Source organism: Dermochelys coriacea, chromosome 2 (assembly GCF_009764565.3).
Source record: "Dermochelys coriacea isolate rDerCor1 chromosome 2, rDerCor1.pri.v4, whole genome shotgun sequence".
Lineage (NCBI taxonomy): Eukaryota > Metazoa > Chordata > Testudines > Dermochelyidae > Dermochelys > Dermochelys coriacea.
Window position 1 is genome coordinate 168,931,897 of NC_050069.1, and position 22,360 is coordinate 168,954,256.

At 41.8% G+C, this 22,360-nt stretch overlaps 1 protein-coding gene across 1 annotated transcript; it reads left to right on the forward strand.

Annotated features, from left to right (window-relative positions):
- The first annotated feature begins 1,145 nt into the window (after positions 1-1,145).
- Positions 1,146-10,535, forward strand: HUS1 (HUS1 checkpoint clamp component). The gene is made up of 8 exons (XM_038389575.2): positions 1,146-1,310; positions 2,882-3,009; positions 4,771-4,947; positions 5,643-5,750; positions 6,837-6,911; positions 8,970-9,069; positions 9,449-9,580; positions 10,232-10,535. Exons 1-8 carry the CDS (start codon positions 1,259-1,261, stop codon positions 10,312-10,314), a joined length of 855 nt encoding a protein of 284 aa, XP_038245503.1. The 5' UTR covers positions 1,146-1,258; the 3' UTR covers positions 10,315-10,535.
- Positions 10,536-22,360: the final 11,825 nt, after the last annotated feature.

Here is a 22,360-nt window from a genome sequence, read left to right on the forward strand (position 1 = left end):
TTCCTAGGTAGGTGCTATGAATACAAAAAATACTTAACAGCATTTTCAACAGCAGCATGCTTGGATCCTGTGGCTTTGAGCACTGATTCCATATAGGGCTCCCCTTGTACCAAGAGTCAAAGGAGCATAAATTCTTTTGTACTGTAATGCTGGGTTTTTATTAGTATGCAGTGCACCTGTCAAACCGTAATGCAGGTGTCCCGCCCCAGTCAAACTCCCCACCTGACACTGTCCCCAGAGCATACTGTGCTTGCCATCAGACCCTAACCGACTGTGAGCTCACCAGCCCCATCTAGTGTTCACATTAAATCATTTCGCTTCCCCTGACCCACAAGGCATCTCCTAGCTTAACTTTAGTTCCTAAAAAAATACTCAGGTTTCAGAGTAGCAGCCGTGTTAGTCTGTATTCGCAAAAAGAAAAGGAGGACTTGTGGCACCTTAGAGACTAACACATTTATTAGAGCAAAAAAATACTCAGTTCATTTCCCCCTCTTTTCCTCTGCTCCTTTTCACTCTCTTTTCTTAACCTTTCCTTAGGCCTGATTCCCCACATGGCAACACTAGTTTTACACCAATCTAACGCCTTGATTTCCAGCAGCGTAACATTGGTGTAACAGAGTGGAGAGTCAAGCCCAGGTCGATCCTCCATTTTTTTAACTGTTACCTACTTTCACTTTTTATTTTCCTCTTTTACGCTTATTTCCCTTCTTTCATATTTTGGGCCACTTCTAACACTATGGTTTTTGTCTTGTTCCACGCCTGCCCTTTTTTTTTTTTTTTTTTTTTTTTAATGGGGGTAGTTTTTTTTTGTTCTGCTAATAACGGATACCAACTTTCCCCCTTATTTCCTTTAGCGCCTCATTGTGTGCTTGTTTTTAAAGGAAAGAGGGTAACATCATCACCGCTTTCGTCGGGCCGCCGGGGCCCGAGCAGTGCATTGTGCGTGCGGTCGGCTCTCCCTGAAACACCCCCTCCATGCTGCTCAGCCTGAGCTCGCGCTGGCGCTGCTTTTACACCAGCTCAGCGCCACTGACCCCCAACGGAGTAACTCCGGACTGACACCCGAATCGGGCCGCTTGTTACACTCCCCCCCCCCCCCCCGGCGTTCAGCGCACGCTGATGCTAGGCGAGGCCGCAGAGGCGGGCGGGGAGGAGAAGGGGAAGCGGAACTGGCTTGCGCGGGGCCGGGCTTCCCGGAGAGGTTGAGCTCTGCCGGGTTTATTTTGCTTCCAAATTCAGGGCGGCGGCGGCGGCTGCTATGCGGTTTCGGGCTAAGATCGTGGACGTCGCCTGCCTGAACCACTTCACCCGTGAGCGGGCCGGGCTAGGCTGGGCCGGGGGGGGCCGCGCTGCGCGGAGCCCCTGGGAGAAGGTCTGCAGCAGCGGGGTGGGAGGGAGCCCAGGGGACGGGACCGGAGCCTGCCTGTGGGGAAAGGGGTAGGGTGAGATGGGGAGGGGGGAGGAAGATTGCAAACCCTCATGCCCCCTGAGTTTTAAAATCTCGGGGAGATGTGCCGCCAGATTCCCCTAGCCTCTCCCCGTAGCCCAGGGAGCGATGCACCCCCCCCCCCCAAAAAAAAGAGTGACACGGTGAGGAGGGGAAACCGGGGCTGCTTTGCAAGCACAAGACCCAGGCGCCTCGTGTTTCTGGCTGCTGCTGTCCTTGGCCATACAGTGCTTTATAGCCAGAGCAACTAAACTGGTGTCACTAGCTGGTTTAGAAGACAGATTTCAACCCCTGCTTCCAGGGCAGTATAACACCCGGCCCTTGCACAGCACATTGTATCCCAAAAGCCATTACTAAGAAAGAAGAAAAGGAGTACTGGTGGCACCTTAGAGACTAACACCGAAAGGACTGAAGGTAAAAAATCCATTACAATCTACAGCAAACAGATGGACATCATACCGAAAGGACTGAAGGTAAAAAATCCATTACAATCTACAAAATTTGTTAGTCTCTAAGGTGCCACCAGTACTCCTTTTCTTTTTGCGAATACAGACTAACACCGAGGCTGCTACTCTGAAATACTAAGAAAGGTGTCCCTGTCTTCATTTTACAAATGGGAAAACTGAGGCACAGAGCCCTGCAACAACTTGCCCAAGTTCTCAGAACAACTCAGTGGCAGATCTGGGAATATCTGTCCATCTGGGATATTTCCAGGGCATGTTGCAGTGTAACATGTAGGCACAATTATACATAAATAAAATAAGAATAAAAAAATTACCATGGACCGTTAGTCTGTGGCTTGTTCCTATGTTCCAAAGATTTTGCTCTGTAATCATCCACTTTTGTTTGTGTGTGTGTTTGCTTTCTGTTTGTGGTAATGGTAACACCCAGGAACCCTAAACAAGTGGGCCTCTTGCAGAGCAATATACAGACAAAAATAAAGAAGATAGCTCCTACTACAGATTTCTCACAGTTTAGATGTCAGACAGGATAGGAGATAGGTGACAAAACAAAATAATTATGTGCAGCGCAGTTGTAGCTTTTTAGTCCCAGGACATTAGACAGACAAGGTGGATGAGGTGATATCTTTTATTGGACCAACTTCTGTTGCTGAGAGAGACAAGCTTTTGAAACACAGAGCTCTTGTGTGGCTTGAAAGATTGTCTCTTTCACTAACAAAAGTTGGTCCAACAAAAGATATTATCTCACCCACCTTGTCGCTCCAAACAAAATAATGATGGGGGGCTGGGGGTTTAAACCAAAACAACAGAATTTAACAAAATATCAAAGTCTTGGGTTGCCACTTTCCATTGGATTTATTTATTTTAATAATGTTCTTTCCTACTGAACTGCAAACCACAACCTTGTAAGCAAAGTTTTTTTGTCCTGTGCTAGAAGTTTTAGGAAGTCATGTAATGAAATTTTATCCCACAGGTGTGATCAATACAATTGCCAAACTAGCCAAGACATGCACTCTACGCCTTACAGTGGACAAACTTTACTTCATCCTTACTGATAAAGTGGCTAATGGAGGGGTCAGCATGTGGTGTGAATTAAGTCAGGTACGTGCCATAGAAATAGGCTGATACTGCATAATTAACATATATAAACATCTCTCAGTCTCTTTAAAACTAAGGTGGCTGTTCTAAAGGTTTAAGAGGGACATCAATGGTGTATAGACTTTTGCAGGAATGTATTTTACCAGCAATCAAAAAAGCTAACAATTTGAGGAACCATGAGAAAAGGGATAGATAATAAGACAGAAAATACCATAATGCCACTATATAAGACCATTGTATGCCCACATCTTGAATACTGTGTTCAGTTCTGGTTGCCCCAACTCAAAAAAGATCTATTAGAATTGGAAAAAGTATAAAGAAGGGCAACAGAAATGATTAGTTTCAGAGTAGCAGCCATGTTAGTCTGTATTCGCAAAAAGAAAAGGAGTACTTGTGGCACCTTAGAGACTAACACATTTATTTGAGCATAAGCTTTCTTGAACTACAGCATGCATGTATGAACGGTTCAAAACAGTGTACATACTGTGTGATTTACTTACTGTAAATCTCGATCTTTCTACCTGAGTCTTGAAGTACACATGTAAATACTCTCCTACTTCCTTCCTGTTTGGCTCTTATTGTGATGTCAGTGCAAGGCTATGCTAATATAGCCATCGTGCTGTTTGGGATAAGGGTGGTATTGGTTTCTTGATGTCACATCTATTTACATGCAAGGAATTTGGAGGCTTAACAAGTCATACAACCTTCTCTCAGAGTAGGAGCCAATGCCATGTACTCTATGCCCGATCACAGTGAAATAATCAACGGACTGTGAATCGGATTTTAAAGAGAATTAAATTCCAAATTCTTTGCATGTACATAGATGTGACACGAAGAAACCAGTACCTCCTTATCCCAAACTGGCATGCATCTGATGAAGTGAGCTGTAGCTCACGAAAGCTTATGCTCAAATAAATTTGTTAGTCTCTAAGGTGCCACAAGTACTCCTTTTCTTTTTGAGAAATGATTAAGAGTATGGAACAGCTTCTGTATTAGCAGAGATTAAATAGACTGGGACTGTTCAACTTACACAATGTGCAAGCAACCTGTGAAACTTGTTGCCATGGGATGTTGTGAAGGCCTAAATCATAACTGGGTTCAAAACCGAATTAGATGAGTTCATGAAGGATAGGTCTGTCAATTGCTATTAGCCAAGATGATCAGGGATACAGCCCCATGCTCTGGGATATCCCTACACCTCTGACTGCCAGATGGTGGGACTGGACCATAGGGGATGGATCAGTAGATAAATTGCCCTGTTCTGTTTATTCTCAATGAAGCACCTGTAACTTGGCCACTGTTGGTAAGCAGGATACTGAGCTAGATGGACCACTGGTCTGACCCACTGTGGCCCTCCTTATGTTCTTAATTTCACGCATAGAGAATGTGTCTTCATATGGCTGAACTCTTCTGTTTCTAGGGTGACTTTCACATATATTTTCTCTCAGATTTTGGTGTAGTTGCACAAGTGATAAGAATGTTTTAACCTCTCTGTTTATTAATTGGAGGTGGCATGTAAGAGACTGAAGTTAATAGGTTAAGCATTGAATTTGCCACGGGGTCCACACAGCTGGACCTTTATGGCTGCAAAGCCTGTTTTGTAACATACAGAACACACAGAGCAAAGGGGAGTTTCAACCTGTAGACAGTCGCTTCTGAATATATGGTACAATGCTTTAATTCTGCTTACTGTGACTTGCCGTATTTTAAATTTTAAACAGTTTTTCCTGTCATTCCTCCCCTCTGTGTTTTTTTTTTTTTAAGGGGAACTTCTTTGATGAGTTCCAAATGGAAGGAGTAGCAGCAGAACACAATGAAATTTATTTGGAGCTGACACCCGAAAACCTATCAAGGGCTTTAAAAACAGCCCAGAATGCCAAAACGGTGAAAATCAAGTTGACTAACAAGCACTGTCCCTGTCTCACAGTAGCTGTGGAACTGGTAAGAGCAGAAATGCTTTTTAAGTGCCCTTGGGAACAATGTAGTAAAATTGTGCTGTTCCCTAAATCTAATAATTGATTTTAAATTCATATATGTCCTTTCCTGGAATAGTCTGAAATGCTGCTGGGGAAAGAATCTAATTTAACTATATTGATAGGAGCATGCCTTCTTTTATACTTGGAAAGCACCTAGCATAATGTGGGTGATACTAGCCAGGGAGGGAAAGGGAGAACAAAATATTACAGAATGAGTTACAACAAGGCAATGGCAAAAAAATAAATGCTTCCATTCTTCTTTCCATCCACTGGGCCAGGTTTTACCCTGACATATACCTCTTGCATTCCCATTGAAATCAGTAGGTTACATAAGGTAAAATGGCAAAACTGTGGCTTTTTTAGTTTTGTTTTGTTTTTTAATTTAGATCTGCCCCATTGAGGATTTTAATATTACATTATATTGCTGTAACACCATTCATTAGCAGATCCTAAGTTGTTTTACAAACATTAATTATTTTAGCCTTGCAAAATCCCTTTTAGAAAGGGAAGTGTAATTATGCCCATTTTCTGACACAGAAAGCTTAAGTGTTTTGTCTGGGGCACATCACAAATACCTGGCAGAGCCAGGATTAGAAACCTGGTCTCCCTGACTATTAATCCTGTTCCTTAACCACAAGAACTTTATTTTTCTTTCTCAAGCCCTCATTATCGACCAGTAGTCGCATTGTGACACACGACATTCCAGTGGGAGTTATTCCCAGAAGACTGTGGAATGATTTCCGAGAGCCCAGTGTACCAGACTTTGATGTAAGCAACGTTTTTTTAAAATCAGTATTGAATGCACAGGATTGGGGTGAAACACTATAAGCTGTGTATGTTGTTAAACTTTAGTGTGTGTGTGTGTGTGTGTGTGTGTGTGTGTGTGCGTGCGTGCTAAATTTAAAATACGGCAAGTCACAGTAAGCAGAATATACATACACACACACACAGCTTGAAAAGGTAGCCCATATTGTCACTATGAGGTGTATATATCACAGATATTATTATAGATGTTTCTTTTTCTGGGTACAAGAGACCACATAACTTTTGGCAGAGCTATCATTAGATTTGTGTTTTTTACTCTTCAGTAAGCAGCCCAGGTACATCATTTTGTATGACTGTATTCTTTATAAGATACAGATCCTTTCGTTATGAGCTCTAGAGCTATGTAAGAAAAAGACCTCTGCTCTAAAGAGAATACATTTTGTATATAGTTTCTGTCTGTCTGCTCACCATGTCTACTACACTAGATGTACAAAACCTTTCATAAACAAGAGGAAACTAATGGAGTTTTGAATTTATGTGGCTTGGAAATAACTGGGATGAATTGTGTTCTGTTTCACCAATGTAGCTCCACAGTAACTCCACTGAATAATGAACTTACTTTGAGTTTACTATGTGCAGAACTTTTCCCCCCTTCAGTTCTAGATGTTCCTTGTTATAACAAAGCCCCTCCCCTCCTGAGTTCATAGGAATGCTCATCACTGAGGAACAGAAACTTTGATACATATTTTGAAAAGTTGTGTGGGCTAGACCTTCTGCTGTTGACACATAACACAGATTAGGAACATAAGGGGAAAAAAGTATATACTAATTGCTCCTTCTCAACTGCTAGGAGGGCAGCGTGCTGTTCTGAATGAACCAATGATGTAATCTGGTATGGGAAGTGTTCTGTTCCTTGCTAGTTCACTGATTTATTTCAATTCTGTTGTGCACCCCTTGCTGAATAAGCATTTGATAAATACAGAAGTAAAGGAAGACCAAGTGTTCCATCCCATCTATTTCACTTTGTGAAATATTATTTCACAGTGCTGTGTGTTTTATTTTTAAATGTAGTTGATGTGATTTTTGTAGGTCAGTATTTACTTACCAGTGCTGAAGACCATGAAAAGTGTTGTGGAAAGAATGAAAAATCTCAGCAATTGCATTGTAAGTTAAAATATCTCTCCTAATGCCTTGAAAAAAGGGGCCAATTGTATCCCTTATTTACATAAAGTATTTCCTTCTCACTTTGCGTAGTGATCCCTTGTTAGATCTTGCAAGCTAAGCATGCTTGGGCCAGGTTAGTACTTGTGGGGGAAACTTCCAAAGAACATCCAAGTGCTGCAGAAAATGATGGGGTTCAGTGTTACTGTTATTTTACAGAGCCTAAAAGTACACTGTGCCCTTCACGGTAGGAAGTACTTTTCCTTCTGAATCAGTACTGAACAGTTGCTTCTGTGTGATGTTACAGAGAAGTGTGATGCCACAGATACTGTCTTGCAGATGAGATGTAAAATTGAGTTCCTTCTTGGGTTGTCAGAGTAAATGGGTTAATGCTGACTAATAGATTAAATTACAACCTGAGCCTCTCATCCTGCAAATACTGATGCATATGATTAAATGTATGTATGTATGTAGCCTCATTGATTTCAATGGGACTATTCGTTGGCACAAAGCTAAACATATGTCTGTGTTTCCAGAATTGAGGGCCTAGTATTTACCTTTCGACCTGTCTAAGTTCTCTTAGTAGCATTTCAGCTATAAATTGCCATCTTCACTTCTTAACCGAAATGATTGGCTAGCATTGCTGAGCACTGTTAAAGATCTGTCACATTCCATACTAGGAATAGCAGCGTATCAGTGTTGGATGAAATGATCTTTGTATGTCCATTATTTTCCACTCAGGAATGTTGTGTGCCTTAAGAATTGTTTGTTTTTAAAGTGCTTTGAAATCTTCGGAGGGAAAGTGCTCTAGAATTGCGTAACATTAGAAACAGTATTATTATTAGCAGAGTTTGTGTTACAGAAAATGTTTACTTCTATGGGATAACAAAAATTATTTTGAATACAGTGGTAGGAGCTCATAACTTCAGTCATTCAGAGGATAGCTAGGCACAAAAATCATTGCTGAAAATTTTCTCATGTAGTCTTTCACTTTCAAAAGGATAAACATATCTAGAATTATCCTCTTTATAACTCTCTTGGGCAGAGTTATCTTTGTTTTGTCAGTAAAAGTGTGATCAGCATTGTGAGAAGGGTCCATGCAATGACATACATTTTTCAGAAGCTCTGTAAAGTTATAGTCGTCCAGCACCTTTTATCCCAAAGGGTCTCAATTATATTGAAATCTCTAGTCCTGATAATACCCATATTAGAGTAAATGGCCACACTCCATCTGCTTAAGCAGTGATGGATCGGTTCTTGAGTGCGCGGGATAGGGATCATTTCATTCGCTACTGACTTGCAGCCACCTTTCCCTTTCATTTTTCTAAGGTGGTATCTAGGAGCCAAACACAACATCTGTGACCTCTAAAAATACTGGAGAGTAAATGAATTTCTCTGCTACTACACAATGCCAGCTCCTCCCACCCCACCCTACCCCTCTTTTCTTTCTCTTCTCTCTAATCCCCATCAGATGTTAGTCGTGGGAAAGATAGTTATTGGGTGAAACCTTAAGAAAACCCAAATCTAGGTTAAAGTTTTTAAAAGCACTTAAATTCCATTTTTGAAAATGAGACTTAGGACCTTAGATTATTGCTCACTGAAAGTCTATTGGATTTAGGTCCTTCAGTGCCTAAATCACTTTTGAAAATTAGATTTAAGCTCCTAAATCATGCAGGCACTTTTTGAAAAGTTTACCCCTTTTATTTTATCAGAATATAGTCAGGTTTGAGTTTTTTCTGAGCACACCTGCTAAGGAGTTCAGTTTTACATTATTTATCTCCTGCTGCATTGTCCCTTTGAACCGTGGCTGTTGCAGAGAGTGAGACACTGTGAAATAGCTGCAAAGTTTTAGACCTGGCCTTGCGGATTAGGGGTTTGAACTCATGTCAGAAGCAAGGAGAGAGTTTGTGGAGAGTGTAGTATTATCAGTGTGATGTGCTCATGTTGGTCATGGTGCTTTTGAGGTAGGATGATGCAAACTGTAGGAGTTGTACATTTAAATGTAATTTAATTATTTTCAGAGGGAAAATTTGATTGACTGATGACTTACTTGTATTGTAGGTGCTTGAAGCAAATTTAAACGGAGAAATGAACTTGAAAATAGAAACCGATTTAGTGTCTGTTACGACCCATTTTAAAGGTCTTGGAAATCCTCCCTGGGGTAAGTTTCCCACTTTGCCCCATCCAGATGTCTGTTTTATCATACTGCGTTGGTTTTGGTACTGATAAACATAACTCTAAGGGCTGATCTTGTTAATACCAGGGGAAATTCACTCTTCAGAACGTTTAAACAATTAACATATAGTCAAAAAATTTTAAATTCAAATAAAATGGATGTTGGCGCTTTTTTTTTTTTTTTTTACAGTTTTAGTTTTTGGAGCGTTTGAGTTTTAACGAAAAGACTACAGTTATTAATTTTGTAAGAGAAAAGGGATTTAAAATGATAACCCATGTACATATAAACTAGTGCATACTGATAGAGCTAATACTCATCTTGTGAGTGTACTTTTGATACAAAGTCCTCTTTTATATCATTTTAGTATCCGAGGATGGTTCGCAAAATTCTACTCAAGACAGAGATCCGGAAAGCATGGCTGAGGCACGCATAGACATACGGAAGCTTCTGCAGCTACTTGCTGGGCAACAAGTAAATCCCACAAAAGCTTTGTGCAGTAAGTTCAATGGCTCTGACTTCAAGAGAAACTTATTCAGACTGCCATTTTCATCTTTTAGGTGGCCAGCCTGAGACATCTTAGAAGAGCCTACTTTTCAGAAAGTGCTGAGAGCCCAGCTTTTGCAATATCAGACCTTTTTAAAGTGTCTGAAATTGGCACCCAAAAGTCACTACTCATTTCTGAAAATTTAGTCACGTAAATTTAAGCTGTGAAAGTCATGCAGATGGTGTGCCATTGGAAAGTCCAATCCTGCCCCATGGCAAAATTCTCAAATTTCTAGAAAATAACATAGGTATTCTGGCTACTCTTTCTTTTCTCAAGTGGTTTCCCATTGTGTTCAAGGCTGTTTTCCTAAATCTGTTTAAGTGTATGATGTAAGCTATCAATGTACACCGTCACTGTTCTTGTATACTGAGATCTAAATGTGTATTACAGCCACAGGCAGATAGAAATGGGGTGTAGGATTTTATATCACATTCAATACAAGTTCAGACCCTCCTGAGAGGAGAATCCTGGATCACCGCTGCATTATGTTGAAGCGGGCTTTTCCTCTGAAGATGACAGAGCTTCTGCCTCTCCTATACAGAAGTTGCACTGTGTTATGTATTAGTGCCAGCCTTCCAACTGGCTTTTTGGTGTCTTTTACAGATATTGTAAGCAAAAGGATTGTTCACTTCATTTTGCTTCATGAGGAGGTTTCCCTTCAGTACTTCATTCCGGCACTTGCATGAATACTCTTCTACAGCTCAGCAGTTTTACCACCTGAGGCCTTCTCTACAAAGAGTGAAACAAGCATAAAGAGTGAGGATTTTGTGTATCGACGGGCTGTTGGTCTATAACATTTAAAAAAGTTGTTATATATATTTATAGAATTATTGTAAGAACTTGATTCCCAAGGATATTATATTTTTGTGTTGATTATATATTGGATTAAAGTGAAAGTATATGGAAAGCTGGTCTTTCTAGTGTCTTGTGCAGGGAAATTGTAGAAGCTCATCCGTGGTGCTGTTCACTCCACTCAGTAACTGAGCAAGTAAGTGAGTAAAGATGCTGTAACATGAATGTCTCTTCAGCATGTCAGAAGCAGGTATAAACAGAAGTTCAGCTCAAAGTACTTCGGGTTTCTTTAGATGAGGCAGCAACGTAGGCGCACCAAAGAGAGCTCCTTGGGGGATCAGGGTAAAGACTGTGAAATAAACTCCCCTAGGAATTAAGGGCTATCACAAGCCTCACCATCTTCCACTCCATGGGCAAGGTGCATTTCTTTGATCTTGTCTTTTACTATAAACGTATGTATGTATGTATATAAAAATTGCAAAAGATAATGGACATGCTTCTGCTGGGGAGGAGAAGAGAACAAATGAGACAGATGCTGCTCAGATGGCTTAATGGACTCCCAGAAGGTCCTTAGATGAGTGCAGTATAAGAGTCTATATAGAATGTGTGTTTATATTTGGATTGTTTCAGCTGCTGAGCTGTAAGAGTAGGCGGTGCAGTGCTATTTGAGGCCTTAGTGAGTAGGGGTATCAGTACTTACGCTTACTTATATATTCATGCCGACTGTTAACATGGGTAATTTTCAACTAAGAGTCTCTGCAAAAACATCTTGTCCCTGTTCATGAAAAATAGCTCTCTTTTGCCCTAGAAAACTGATGATGGGGCATTTGGGGTTTCAGATAATACATTGGGATGACTTACCTTCTGTTGCCAAAAACTCAGCTTGTCAATGAGTTGGGGCAAGACTGGAGAAGCTGTGTCCTGTTTACAACAAGAGAGGTAGCCAGAATGCCAAGGGCTTTGGACACCAGAGCCTTTCAGGTTTCAGAGTAGGAGCCATGTTCGTCTGTATCTGCAAAAAGAACAGGAATACTTGTGGCACCTTAGAGACTAACAAATTTATGCTCAAATTTGTTAGTCTCTAAGGTGCCACAAGTACTCCTGTTCTTTTTGCAGAGCCTTTCAGTGAGACATTGGGTTAACAACTGGGATCAGCTGGTCTACAGTACTGGCTGCATTTGAACATTTTGTGTTGGCCATTGTCACCCAGGGTTTGGGCTGCTTCAGCTGCCCCAGAGACGGGGTGACTAACACCACAACATGTGGATGTTCAGTGGAACTGCAAATTGCCCCTCTGGCCTGAGTGCAGTGGAAGGTACCTCCTCGCTCCTGAGGTCAATAGGCCAGGACAGTGCTGTGCCTACAGGCAGAAGGAGGTGTTAATTAACATGCCACTTCTAGCACCCAAGGCTTTTAATTTAATTTAATTTTTGGTCTTTGATGTGGCAGCCAGATGGCTGGGTTCTTTCCAGAACTCATTTGTTTTGGGAGAATCCAGACTGATGAGATTGTTTGCAGCTGGAAATTTCCTAGATAACTGGCTGCTACGGAACAACCATTCATCTTACTGTTAATTTTTTATAGTCACCTCTGACTACATCTATATGCATCTGTGCAACTCCTCCCCTTAAGTGAAGTGTGCCCAGCCTTCTCATTGACAGAGCAGAGGACAACTTGTATACCCTGCCTCTGTCACTCACTTGCTCTGACCCCCAAACTGCCTTCAGACTTAATCAAACAGGGCTCAAAACACACCAGTTCTGTCAGTGAAAGGGCCTTTGGCATCTTAAGGATTTGGTTCCAGTGCTTTTGTCACATAAGTGGGACATTCTGTAGTCCTGAGAAAGTATGCATATTGTAGCTCATGTCCTTAATTCTCCACAATGTAGCAAACAGAATACCAATGCTTGCACAGGGCAACGCAGTCAAGGCCGAGCCCGAGGAAACAGAACAAAGATGAGGAATGAAAGAAGGATAAAGGACAAACCCATCTGCCTGGAGGAGCAGATGTACAGTGGCAGGGATCCCAGGAGCAGCAGAGGGCAGAATTTGTCAGGATAGCACAAGCCCCCTGTTCCTTCCTTCCATCAATAAAATAAGCAGGACACACAATTATGCTCTTGTGTGCAGGGAGTACAGAAGAGGGGACCTAACAAGTGCTGGGAAAGTGTGTGGGTAGAGGGTATCACCACTTACCTTTTGGTTGTTAGCTCTTTATGGTCCCCTGCTTGGCTGTGGCTGAACTCTTCCAGCTGAGACTGGAAAGAGGAGGCTCTAGAAGATGGTGGTGATCCTGCACTGTTATCTTTCTCCATCCCCACACGCTCCAGGACCTGAGGTCATTCGCACTTGTAGAGGTTGGCTCACTGCTTTGGTCTGTATGGGTAGACAGCTCGATGTTCCTGCAACATACAGGAGACCATTTAGAGGGATGTGAACATCCTAAGGCAGTGGTGGCTAACCTGCAGCCAACGGGCTGCATGCAGCATATCAGGGTAATCCATTGGCAGGCCGTCAGATTGTTTACATTTTCACGGTGGCCCACAGCTCCCAGGGGCTGTGCCCACGCCGCTTCCCATAGCTCCCACTGGCCGGGAATGGTGAACCACGGCAACTGGGAGCTGCGCGTGGCCGTGCAAATGTAAACAAATGGTCTGGCGACCTGCCAAGGGTTACCCTGATGGACCGCAGGTTGCCCACCATTGTCCTAAGGAGTTATTGCGTGCAGTACAACCTGATGTGCCTGCTCCCTCTCTATAATAGTCTACCTACAAGTCTGGACTGATCTCTTAGGGTATGTTTACTACGAAATTAGGTCGAATTTATAGAAGTCGGTTTTGTAGAAAGCGTTTTTTATACAGTCGATTGTGTGTGTCCCCACATAAATGCTCTAAGTGCATGTAGTCAGCGGAGTGTGTCCACAGTACCGAGGCAACCGTCGACTTCCAGACCATTGCACTGTGGGTAGCTATCCCACAGTTCCCGCAGTCCCAGTGACAACAGGTTTTTAAAAAAAAGCATAAAAGCCTTTAGTTACTTAGGAACAGAAGTTTTTCCTGATTATTATCTTGCAGACTTAGTAAGAACTTCAGGATTGAGCCCACGGGGACTACGTGTAGCTTAATATCTGCAATAAAATACTCATGTTAGACAGCCTGAAATAAATTAACCAATACAACACCTCATTTTCCCCACATTTGGCCTTTCCAACATGTTTCTATCCCCCACTGGCCAGAAAAGCCACAAATTAAGTTAAAAGGAATTTGTCTGGATCAGAATGCAGGAACAAGTGTAATACTACTGATATATACTGTATTGATTCTCATTTTTACTTGGTTATTTCTGTCGGATCATATCTAGAACTACTTATTTAAAAACCCAGATATGTAAGTGGAGAGGAGGAGAAATGTTCACGCTCAATCACTTCATAAACTTACTGTGTATATGTACAATAATATATCAAAAGAGCTTATTGGTTAGCAGGCAAGCTTTCAGGACCAGGAACAGTCCCTAGGGGTGGAGAGGGAAAATGTATAACCTTAGGCAGATCTCTACTGAGAGTAGCAGAAAATAGCAGTTTATCATCCCCAAAGGAAACGTTGCTTTGCTGCTTTCTATGGGCTGCATGTTGAACCCAACCAAGGAAGGGGAGCAAGTCATTTCCTGTACTCCCAAATCTTTGTTGCATTGCATAAACAGTGAATCTGAATCAGTATCTTATCTGTGGTGATGTGTAGCCCCAAGGGGGAGGAGGGGTCCTCGTTGTTACTTTGGCTCCTGTCTGGTCTCATCCTGCTCTTCAAACTTTCTGCTCCTGTGAGCACAAATCCTGGTAAATTTATTACTTTAACCTCCCACAACTTCCAAATTATTGTGAATTTCCTGTTTGAAAGGCAGCGGGTTCGAATAGTGTCCTGTTAATGTAGTAGCTGATTCCACTTCTCTATTTCCATTTTCATGAGCGGATAATCACTGCCTCTATTTCATTGGAATTTAAATCCCATCTAGTTGCTAGCTGCTTCCCCCTCTCAAGTTTCACAGAAGGTGTGATAAATGAAGGGGGTCGAGGGGTAGTTTCCTTTTATGGATACCCAGCCAGTTAGCTATAAAATCCCTGTTAGTAGCTGTTCTTTACTTGCTTTACCTGTAAAGGATTAAAAAAGTCCATAGGTAAAGGGGAGGGAGTGGGCACCTGACCAAAAGAGCCAATGGGAAGGCTAGACCTTTTTAAAATTGGGAAAAAACATCCCCTTTGTCTCTTTGTTGTTGTTCTCCAGAAAAAGGGGACAGAACATGGACAGGGCTGGAACTATGCTGTAAAAACATTGTGCCAGGGAAGAAAATCATCAGATCATACCTAGAAACTACTGATTTGAAACCCCAGATATGTAAGCAGATCAGGAAATGTCTAGGAAGACACAATTAGGTTAATCTCTTTTATTTCTTTATGGTTTATGGACTCCTCTGCGCTAGGTCCCCAGATCCTTTTGTTTTGCTTGTAACCTTTAAGATGGACCTTGAGAGCTATCTCGATACTTAATCCTTGTAATTGTTTTTTTTTTAATCTAGCAAAAAGCCTAAATTTCAAATGTATATTTACCTTTTTTTAAGAACAGAATTGGATTTTTGTGTCCCTCAGATGTTTGTGCTTATGTTGTTTAATTAGCTGGTGACAACAGCTTTGTTTTCTTTCTCGGCTATTCCCCCGGGGGGGGGAGTAAAAGGGCTTGAGGGTACCCCACAGGAAGGACTTCCCAAGTGCACCTTCCTGGGTTCAAAAAAGAGGGTTTGGCACTTGGGTCATGGCAGCATCTACCCATCCAAAGTCAGAGAGAAGCTGTAACCTTGGGAGTTTAATACAAGACTGGAGTGGTCAGTTTTAATTTTTAGAGTCCTTGCAGGACCCCACCTTCTGCACTCAAAATGCCAGAGTGGGGAATCAGCCTTGAGAGAAGGTTTAACTCATTCCTGGTACCGCAGTGGGTTTATTCTTTAGAGTGCTTCCTGCAGTAGCCTGATGTGGTGTGACTCCATATCTGCTGCTGCTTGCAGAAAGATAAGTGCATCAAAATAAGATAAACCTGCAACAATAAAGTCATAATGGTCTTGTGGTTGTGGCCTAGGATTGGCAGTTGGAAGTCCTGGGTTCTATTGCAGTTTTGCTACTGCCTTCTAACTTATCCATGCCTCAGTGTCCCCTATCTACTTCCCACATGTCCTGTGAGTCTGGGGGTGCTTCAGCATAGACACTACCGATGCCAAAGGGAGGGGTTATCTTCTCAGCATAGCAAATCTACCTCTCCAAGAGGTGATAGCTAGACTGACAGAAGAATTCTTCCATCAATCTAGCACCGTCTACACAGGAACTTAGTTTGACTTAACTAGGGGCTTTTCTTTACTTATAATGCTGCAGCAGCACAGTTGCACCAGTGCAACTGAAGAGTACCCAGAAGTCACCTACTACAGGACAGGCCCAACACAGAAAATAACAGAACGCCACGAGCCATCACCTTCAGCCTCCAACTAAAACCTCTCCAACGCATCATCAAGGATCTACAACCTATCCTGAAGGACGACCCATCACTCTCACAGATCTTGGAAGACAGGCCAGTCCTTGCTTACAGACAGCCCCCCAACCTGAAGCAAATACCCACCAGCAACCACACAACAGAACCACTAACCCAGGAACCTATCCTTGCAACAAAGCCCGTTGCCAACTCTGTCCACATATCTATTCAGGGGACACCATCATAGGGCCTAATCACATCAGCCACACTATCAGAGGCTCGTTCACCTGCACATCTACCAATGTGATATATGCCATCATGTGCCAGCAATGCTCCTCTGCCATGTACATTGGCCAAACCGGACAGTCTCTATGTAAAAGAATAAATGGACACAAATCAGACATCAAGAATTATAACATTTAAAAACCAGTCAGAGAACACTTCAATCTCTCTGGTAACTCGATTACAGACCTTAGAGTGGCTATCCTTCAACAAAAAAACTTCAGAAACAGACTCCAGTGAGAGACTGCTGAATTGGAATTAGTTTTACTTTATGTAATGACCCATCCACTCCCAGTCTCTATTCAAGCCTAAGTTAATTGTATCCAGTTTGCAAATTATTTCTCCATGTTATTTCTCCCCCTCACCCCACCCCCCACTGTTCCTCAGACGTTCTTGTTAACTGCTTGAAATGGCCCACCTTGATTATCATCACAAAAGGTTTTTCTCCCCCCTCCCCCCTTCCTGCTGGTAATAGCTCATCTTAAGTGATCACTCTCCTTACAGTGTGTATGATAAACCCATTTTTTCATGTTCTCTGTGTGTGTGTATATAAATCTCCCCACAGTATTTTCCACTGAATGCATCCCATGAAGTGAGCTGTAGCTCACGAAAGTTTATGCTCAAATAAATTTGTTAGTCTCTAAGGTGCCACGAGTACTCCTTTTCTTTTTGCGAATACAGACTAACACAGCTGCTACTCTGAAACCTGTTAGTATCTTTAGCAACTTTATTGTTGTTATAATGTGGGATTTAGTAGCACTTTGTTGGGAATGGAAGAGTGAGGTGGAATTGATGAGTGCAGCTGATATTTAGATATAGTGCATTATGTATGGTGCAAACAATGTGGGGGTCTGGAAATTAAACCATGGTTACTCAAAATATGCAACTTTGAGATGTTAAGTGTTATTGGCTAAGTGGAGCAAGGCCCTGCACTTAATGGCATTTCAGTTTGTTTGTAGATCTGGGGGCGTGGGCGAGAGTTGTTTTTTTTTCACTCAAAGTGAATGGTAACACATTTTTCATGATAAACTCCTTCACAACTCAATGGGCTAAATTCTGATCCCTCTACTCATACAGTACCAAGCACAAAACCAAACCGTACTCTACTAGATACCATAACTGGAAGCAAGTAGCACTGCCAGTCTAGTTTCACAGATGGTGTCGATACTGTGTGCATAGCTACCTGGAATTTATAGAATGCTTTGCTGCTTGAACAGAGAAGGGCCATAGATCTGCTCTTTAATAAAGAACATAAGGGCTTTCCTTCTTTTTGAAAACACGTACCACAGCATAATTCAAGTTTTACTCATTTTGTTTTCTGTTTATCTTTGGGTGACTTTGAGTTGACTTCAATGTGCTTATGAGATGGCTAGAATGCTAGTGGAAGTTAAAGTTTTGCATATTTCCACCATATGCCAAAAATGCATCGTCTTAATTAGAACTATACTGTTAAAAAGATTCTCTAAAATCCATAACACGCTAATAAGGTTGCTAACGCACTATTAATATCAGCTGCAAAAAGCTTTGAGGGAGCACTCCATGGTAGCCAGCCTGGATATCTTACAGAAAAGTCTATGAAAGGATGAAGCAGGTAAAATGTTATTGGTTATTAATTATGTGTATTCTAGTATATTGGTTCTCAAATTTTTTTTTTTTTTGCAGACCACTTGAAAATTGCTGAGGGTCTCAGTGGACCACTTAATGATCTTTCCAAATGTTGTTTGTAGCATTAGCTAACTATTGTAAAGTGCTTTGGATAAAAGCACTATATAAAAAAAACCTTAATAAACTTTTTTTGTTCTACAAATAAAAACACACAACTCATATTTTAATATCGGTAGTCTTACATTCTAATACAATGGATGTGCCCACTCTCCCCCACCAAGGCTGCCCTAAGCTGGGGCTGAGAAGGAGGGGGGGTCTCTCTCCAGCAGCTGCAGCCCTGGAGCTGGGGAAAGTCGCCTCTTTCTCTGGCCGCCTCAGCCCTGCACATCCCAAATTCCCCTAACGCCGCCCTCTCACCCCACCACTCCCTCCAACCTACCCCTTGTTTCCCCCAGGGCCACCACCTCACCTTACATGTGTGTCTTCTCCAGGATCCAGGCACCTAATTAGTGAGGTCACACCTGTGCGGCTCCACTAATTAGGTGGGTGGTCCTTCATTCTCTCATGTGCAGTCGCCCAGGTGCGCAGCTTAGAGGGAACTATCTGTGGACCACCTGAATGGAGCTCGCGGAGCACAGTTTGAGAACCTCTGTTCTAGGAGTACCTAGAGGCCACAGATTAAGAATAAAATCCTACTGTACATTGACTCCTGAGGGAATAGAAAAACAGAACTCTGGTATAGGGATTGTATTGTGAATTCAGTTTTTCCTTTTTTGTACAGCTAATGATCCTTATTTTGAAAGTCTAAAGATTTCAGTAGCTTTACCTTAAGATGGCACATTGGAGTTTTCTTGAAGCTGGGAAGGACTATAACGTTTACTGTTTGCCATATCTTTTTAGCTCAAGTGGATTTGATTGCCCAAAACTTTTTAGGGGGTGGGGCTTAGAGACTCTAAAGCCTGATGGCTTCATTTTAATTTGGAAGTTAAGAAGGGAGTTCATGTTCAACCAAGGAGTATGGTACAGATTAGAAACTCATTTTGACTTGGAAGTTTTGTGTAGTTTAGAAGTTTCTTGTAAACTGGGAGTGTAGTTCAACAAGGATACTTATAATGTCAGGCTCGAAAGCGGCTTTATTCGAGTTTCAGTTAAAGGTTCTCCAGTTAAGTTCCCATCCTTATCAGAGGGGTTTATTAGAGTTTATTTTTTTATGATGCTACTAGTGGATTTTTGTGAATCAAATTAATGTTGTCTGTGGGTTCTTAAATTAAATATTTCCCATTTCATGTTTTTTTAGACTTTTGACCTATTCTGTTCTAGTTTTCTGTTTTCTTTTTACTCCACTTATGAGTCTCCAGATATGTTTACATTGCCCGCAGCAACGCGCTTCCCAGCCTGTGTCAGTGGATTCAGGTTCACACTACAGTGCTAAAAACAACTCTGTAGATGCTAAAACTTTGGCTGGAGCTTGGGCTCTGAAGCCTATGGAGGAAGGTGACTTAGGGCTTGAGCTCCAGATCAAGCTGCAACTTGAAAGTACTGTCTATACAGTTATTTTTAGAATGCTAGCAAGACCTCCACAAGCCAGGATGGGGGGGTTCACTTTTGCAGGTGGTGTAGATGTGCCTTCTGATATGCAGTTCATAGGGTATGACTAATAAAACTTCATCAAAATTCAAACTATTCTGTCTAAAGAAACAATGAGGGGTGGCTGAGAGATATGAAGGGACACGTGAGAACTCTAAGTAGTATTTGGAATAGGTGGGCATACTTTCATCACAACTTTTTTCCTCTGTTTTTCATAAAACAACAGCCCAGTTAAAATGCATCCTGCACTTATTATACACAGCATAGTTGGGATCCATGTTTTGGAACTGGGCTTTGGCTTTGATTGCAGCCAAAGCTAAATACACTTTTCTTGTCCAGTCCATTTATAAAAACAACATTGTTCTGTAGTATAGACAGGAAGACTTAATTCTGCCTCCTAATTTCTAGCTTTGTCTGTGATAGTAATCCCACATTGCATAGTACCATTGTGCATTGTCTTCTCCGTGCTCAATCCCCTTGTGCCAGGCATCATGGAGAGCAGTATTATCTTCACAAACAGGAAAGTGCTTTAGTGTATATTGCTTTGCAGCAGCTATTACAAGTGCACTGAGTTGCCAACCATTCCCTTTTCTCAGACTGTATAATCTGATAGAATTCAAGATCCAGTGAATAGGAGGACATGAGAACAGGAAAACAGGGATACTGGACTTCAGAAAGATGGATTTCAATCAACTGAGAGAAATAGTAGGCAATATCCCATGGAAAGAGCAATTAGGAAGAAAAAGAGTCCAAGGGGACTGGCAGTTCCTAAAAGATGTAATACTAGAGGTTTGACATCAAGTTACTCTGACGCAGAGGAAAGATAAGAAGAGCCACAGGAGGCCAATGTGGCTTCATGAGGAGCTTTTTAGCTATCTAAAAACCCAAAGGGATACATACAGGAAGTGGAAGGAGGGGCATGTCACCAAGGAAGTATTCTTGGGAATAGCACAAGCATGTAGGGACAAAATCAGGAAAGCCAAGGCAAAGAATGAGTTTCAACTGGCAAGGAATGTTAGAGACAGCAAGAAGGGGTTCTACAAATATGTCAGACAAAAAAAGAAAAAATCAAGGATGTTATGGATCCCCCGCTCAAGGGAGAAGGTGAGCTGGTAACGGAAGATGATAGAAAGGCAGAACAGCTCAATGCCTACTTTGCTTCAGTCTTCTCACACAAAGTAGCATGTGACCAGATGAGTAGCGAGGTTACCATTGACAATAAAGGGAATGGGATGCAGATAGGTTAAGTAAAGAACGTGTCAGAGATCTTCTGAGCAATCTGAATAAATTCAAATCAGTGGGGCCTGATGCTACTCACCCAAGGGTATTGAAGTAATTAACTGAAGATATTTCAGAGGCATTGGCAACAATATTTGCAAACTCATGGATGACAGGAGAGATCCCAGAAGACTGGAGAACAGTTAACGTGCTCATCTTTAAAAAAGGGGGGAAAGGAGGAGCCAGGGAACTATAGAGCTGTTCGCCCGACCTTGATGCCTAGGAAGCTACTAGACCAATGTATAAAACATTCAATTTGCAAATACCTGGAGGATGAATGGGTTATCACTAGCAGCCAGCATAGTTTTACTAAGAACAAATCATGCCAAACCAGCTTGATTTCCTTCTTTGACAGGATAACTGGTTTGATGGTGTGATAAATGAAGCGGGGATAGCTCCCTTTTATGGACACCCAGCCAGCCAGTTAGCTACAAAATCCCTGTTAGTAGCTATTATCTACCTGCTTTACCTGTAAAGGGTTAAAAAAGCCCATAGATAAAAGAAAGGGAGTGGGCACCTGACCAAAAGAGCCAATGGGAGGGCTAGAACTTTTTAAAATTGGGAAAAAACTTCTCCTTTGTCTGTTCGTTGTTGTGGTTCTCCGAAAGAGGGGAATAAGGAGCAGTTATGCTGTGAGAAGCTGAAGACCAGAAATGAAAATCATCAGATCATATCTAGAACTACTTATTTAAAAACCCAGATATGTAAGTGGATCAGGAATGTTTAGAAAGACACAATTAGGTTTATTTCTGTTTATTTCTTATTGGCTTGTGGTCTCCTCTGTGCTAACCCCAAATGCTTTTTTTTCCCTTGTAACCCTTAAGATGGACCTCAAGAATGTTATTCTTGATATTTAATTTTTGTAAGTGGGTTTTTTAAATCTAGCAAAAGCCTAAGTTCCAGATGTACTTTATTTTTTTTTGTTTTTAATAAAATTTACCTTTTTTGAGAACAGGATTGGATTTTTGGTGTCCTAAGAGGTTGTGCATATGTTGTTTAAGAAGCTGGAGACAACAGTTAATTTCCTTTGTTTTCTTTCTCAGCTCGTCCCCGGGGGGGGGGGGGGTGAAAGGGCTTGAGGGTACTCCACAGGAAGGAATTCCCAAGTGTGCCTTCCAAGGGGTTTTGCATTTGGGTGGTGGCAGCATCTACCCATCCAAGGTCAGAGAAAAGCTGTAACTTTGGGAGTTTAATACAAGCCTGGAGTGACCAGTAGTAATTTTTAGAATCTTTGCGGGCCTCACCTTCTGCACTCGAAGTGCCAGTGTGGGGAGTCAGCCTTGACAGATGGATAGGGGACATAATATACCTAGACTTCATTAGGGCTTTTGACACAGTCCCACATAACATTCTGATAAGCAAGCTGGAGAAATGAGGGCTTGGTGGAACTACCATTAAGTGAATATGTAACCAGTTAAACAATCACAAACAAAGAGTAATTATTAATGGAATGATGTCAGATTGGAGGGAGGTCTCAATAAGGGTTCCACAGGGATCAGTTCTGGGTCCAGTGGTGTTTAACAACTTTATTAATTACCTGGATGTAGAAATAGAGAGCATACAGATCAAATTTGCAGATGACACAAAACTAGGAGGCTTGCCACTTTGGAGGATGGAGCTAAAATTCAAAGAGCTCTTGATAAATGACCACAATTGAAATTCAACAAATACAAATGTAAGG